Source organism: Centruroides sculpturatus, unplaced genomic scaffold (assembly GCF_000671375.1).
Source record: "Centruroides sculpturatus isolate CEXI.00-Female unplaced genomic scaffold, Cexi_2.0 scaffold4223, whole genome shotgun sequence".
Taxonomy (NCBI): domain Eukaryota; kingdom Metazoa; phylum Arthropoda; class Arachnida; order Scorpiones; family Buthidae; genus Centruroides; species Centruroides sculpturatus.
The window spans coordinates 2,649-7,229 of record NW_019388399.1 but is presented as its reverse complement, the minus strand read 5'-3'; the positions used below and the strand labels follow the sequence as shown (position 1 = coordinate 7,229).

At 32.1% G+C, this 4,581-nt stretch overlaps 1 protein-coding gene across 2 annotated transcripts; it reads right to left on the bottom strand.

Annotated features, from left to right (window-relative positions):
• Positions 1 to 200: 200 nt before the first annotated feature.
• Positions 201 to 4,159, bottom strand: LOC111616928 (leucine-rich repeat-containing protein 15-like). Of its 2 annotated transcripts, none has more exons than XM_023358280.1 (2): positions 1,261 to 4,159; positions 201 to 956 (listed from the first exon to the last, which is right to left on the bottom strand). In XM_023358280.1, exon 1 carries the CDS (start codon positions 3,642 to 3,644, stop codon positions 1,287 to 1,289), a length of 2,358 nt encoding a protein of 785 aa, XP_023214048.1. In that variant the 5' UTR covers positions 3,645 to 4,159; the 3' UTR covers positions 201 to 956; positions 1,261 to 1,286. The 2 variants fall into 2 exon arrangements, with proteins under 2 accessions (XP_023214048.1, XP_023214047.1); XM_023358279.1 differs by having other exon boundaries at positions 201 to 1,044; positions 1,349 to 4,159.
• Positions 4,160 to 4,581: the final 422 nt, after the last annotated feature.

The following is a 4,581-nucleotide window of genomic DNA, read 5'->3' as shown; positions in this document are numbered from 1 at the left end:
TCATAGATTAACGATGATATTTTTAAAACCACACGCTAGAGATTCGTACATAAGCAGAGAAATTATAATCGGCTTTAAATTATAATTATAGTTTTGAAATTTGATACTTTTTTTTATTTTGCCCGCAAACAGAATTTATCGCCTTTTCTGGCAGTTGCCTCTTTCGTAATTCGCGACAATGTACGGGTTAATGGCAGCATCTATTATCTCTTATCATTTCCACTCTTATATTTTCCCCAAGTCTCTGCGATTGAGATATTTTATCTAAACGAAAAAGTCAATCTGAAAGTAACTGAACATTAATTGTGTGGAGGAAGCAAACGTTAAGCCGCAATGTAGCTAAAGCATTTGAGATCAAAAACTGACAGAATCTCCAAACATTGTATAATAAACACTGGATAATCAAAGATTTCGACGTAATTTCCTTCGGAAAAACCATTAAATTTATGTATACAAATATTTTGCACTGTTAAATATATTTACACTATAATGTAAAGTGAGTGCAGTCTTCCTTCCTTTACTTGTTCAAAGTATAAAATACATTAAGTTGAATTACAGAAAAATAACAGGTTGAAAGCATTAAATCTCGAAACGAATTGCGAGAGATTCTCTATAGAAAAATATTAACTCTTATCGAAATATCAACGATGCGTTACAGAAGATAGAAATTTTAATAATAATTTTTCTGAATTATAAATTGTTGCTTTCATTTCTTTACTTTCTGTATATAAAGTATTGTTTTATTGTCGAATTTCAGTATTGACTTTGCGATTTATTTACAGCTTTATTATTTTAATTATAACACATTTTATATAATACTTAATCAGAATTTACCAGAAAAAGTAACATTTGTTACATCACATTTGAAATAAACAGAATTAATTTCTACAGAAACAATTGCAACATAATAACAAATTATTGGCAAGTCCTGATTAAATTGATAAAAGTAGATATATTTGAATTGTCGTAATTACGGAATTCGTCAAGTGTAAGCATTGTAATAAATCACTTCTTCATCACCGGGCTTTGGCACTTTCTGGAAATTTCTTTCTCTGCGACAATAAAGAAAGTAAGCAAACACAATCCAACTCTGAACTTGTAATAGTCGATATCTGTACTGTTGCTACGTGACAACTCAATAAATTAAGACGTCAGTGACATTGAATCGTCATTTCGAACTGAAATATTACGTATACAGTTTTTAACCGTTTTGACCCTGCGATTATTATTATTAANTTAAATGAATAAAAGTAGATATATTTGAATTGTCGTAATTACGGAATTCGTCAAGTGTAAGCATTGTAATAAATCACTTCTTCATCACCGGGCTTTGGCACTTTCTGGAAATTTCTTTCTCTGCGACAATAAAGAAAGTAAGCAAACACAATCCAACTGAATAACATTAGCGAAGTAAGAACAGCAACTGCGATTTTCCATCCAAAAACAGACCTAACTTCATTAAAATAATCTTCATTCGAAGAAGCATTTGCTGACGATGCCAAATTGTCTTCTACAATTTGTTTACAGTGATCATTAGAAACAATTTCGATGAAAGACACAAGAGACGAATTTCTCGCGCAAAAAACATCGGAGAAATCTGCAATTTTCTGTCGGTTTCTAAGCAACCAGTCCTTAGTAAATTTCGAATGGCAATGGCAATTCCAATTATTTCTGGACAAGTAAATTTTAAATTCCGGAGAAACATCGATCAGGTTCATTAGTCCGGAAGATAATTCGATTAACCGGTTTCCGTCCAACCACAGACATTTCATGTTTGGTAAAATAACATAATCCGGGATATTACTTATTGAATTATTACTAAGATGCAGACGGGTGACGTTTCTCCACGTCACGCAATCGATATTTGACCACTCTTTTATGTAATTATTACTTAAATCGACAATCGTGGCATTCGGGAACAGAACGTCGGGAATTCTGTCGATTTCCTTTCCGGAACAATTGACAATCACGTGGTTTTGTTCTTTAAAACATTCGCAATTGATCGGACATTTATTTCCTATGACTACGAGAGATGTATTATCGAGCAAATTTCTTTCTTCTCCGTAACATTTCGTGTTTTCTATATTTGGAAACATTTTCTTTGCTACTTTTATATTTGACTTAACGAAAGAAACGAATTTCTGCAGTTTGTGGTCACAAGTAATTTCGTTATTACTTAAATTATAAGTCGGCATTTGAAATCCATATTTCCTCTCATCTAAGTGAATTGTTCTGATTTTACAGTTAGACAGATTCATTTGCATTCGATTTGGTGTGTAAATTGGCAATTTGACGGTTTCAAAACTATTATATGAGAAATCGACTTCAGTCAAGTTGTATTGTGTCCAATTTATCACCGGCCATTGTGTGAAACCGACATTCTTTAAACGGAGAGTACTCAGATGTTTGCTGCTGCCAAAAGGATGCTTCCCGATAATTTTAGTTAAATTGTTGTTAGACAGATCGAGATACTTTAAATTAGTCAATGGGAGGAAAATGTTTTCGTGTAAAAATGTCAGACGATTGAATGATAAATCGAGTCTCTGCAATGAAGACAAACTTTGAAAAACATCTTCGGGAAGATTTTCTAAACGATTTGTGTGCAAGTTCAACGTTTGCAGTTCAGAAAGTCCATGAAAAATTCCTGTTGGAAGTGTCGATATTTTATTCAACGAACAGGAAAATCGTTTCAGGAGTTTATTATTTCTGAGAAGATTTGGAGGGAGATGTTCAATCCGGTTGAAAACTAAATCGACGTCTTTCAAATTAATTAAGTCAGAAAATACATCTTCTTCGAGTGAAATAAAGGAACAAAACACTGCATTAATTTCAGTCAAGTTGGACAGTTTCTTAAAGAAACCGGACGGAATTTCTGATAATTCATGGTTCCAACTAATTTTAAACGTCTTTAAATTACAAAGACCTTTTAACATGTCACCGGGTAAATCTTTTATCCGATTATATTCTAAATCCAAACATTCCAATCGAGTGAGATTTCTAAAGACAAGTGGATGAATCGATTCGATGCTGTTGTAACTTAAGTCCAGTTTTGTCAAATTGTAAAGGTTATAAAATAGATCTTCGGGTAAAACTTTTAACTTACCACCAGTGATGTATAATTCGGAAAGATTAATTAACTCTCGGAAAGGTTTGTTGGGAAATAAAGTGAAGTTATAGAAGACAATTCTCAATGAAGTCAGCGAGGGAACATTGCGAAATGTCAGATTTAGAAGTTCCGAGGTTTTCACGTTTATTATTACGACAGATCGCAGAGAAGACATGTTATTAAACGAATTGCTTTCGAACTTTCTTTCATACACGTTTGATACGTAAAATATTTTGACGTGTTCGATTCCATACCCAAACGTGAATATCCCAAAGTCAATTCCTGACAGAGAACAATTTTTAAATTCTATCTCTTGTACATTTTTAACGTCCAAACATCGCATTAAACGAGAGTCAATTGTTTCTTTGCCGCACTTGATGGATAAAAATTGATTTAATATTTCAACGGAGGAAAAGTTTTTCGATTCGTAGCAGATGTCTGCCGATGACGTGCAAGTAACATTTTTCCAATGTTGCCAAAACTCTCGACAGGAATTTACCACTAGAAATAGGAATTGCAAATAGACAACCAACCTCATCTCGTCCGACGACACTTCTAATTCATCCGACACGAAGAGCGGCAAAAACACAGTAGTGAAACCGTGTACCTAAGAATTTTATACTGTTACTCCTGTTTTCTGACTAAAAACACGATAAATTATGACGTCAGTGACGTCGATTTCCGACAGAAATATGACGTATACAGTTTTTAATTTCCTCGTTTATTTCCGTTGCATTCGAAGGAACAATATCGGATTAACGTTAAATGAATGTTTTACGAATACAAAATTTGTTCTGCACATTTATTAATCAAGAATTATTTTGTGTAAACAAATTGATATTTTAAATAAAATTTTATTTATTTTCCTTTTCTAAGTCGTTTCTGATTGTTGTTAATCAATTGTGTTTTGTGACACAAAAGAATGTTTCTGTCTGATTCTAATTAATAATTAAAAGGCACAGAAATGATTTCCCCTGTGAATGAAACTCCGACCATTTGTAATATTTAAAGCATTTAATCAAGTTAATTAAAGTACAAGATAAATGTAAAACTCAGGCAAATAGTTTATGAATATTTGAAAAATAAAAATAAATTAATCTTCGAGTTAGAAACTTAAATAAATTGATGTAGTTTTTATCTGAAATTAATTAACTTTACGAACGAAATCATAAAGGAAGGATGTTGAAATTTGAAAAAGGAAAACGGAGAAATAAACATTAGAAATGACGGTCAACTGCTTTACGGATGTAGAAGTGATTATAGTGAATACTGTTATTCACAAATTTTATTTATTACTTTAATGTCTATTGATAATTTCTTCATCTATCGTCTGTATTTAAAGAAATAAATACGTAATTATTCACCTTACGCGTGATCTTTCTATAAGTAGTGATTGTCTTTATTATGTAGAAGTGACTTTGAAATGTGTATTGTACGTTGTCAAATGTTGTTAGACAACGAAAACATTTGAATCG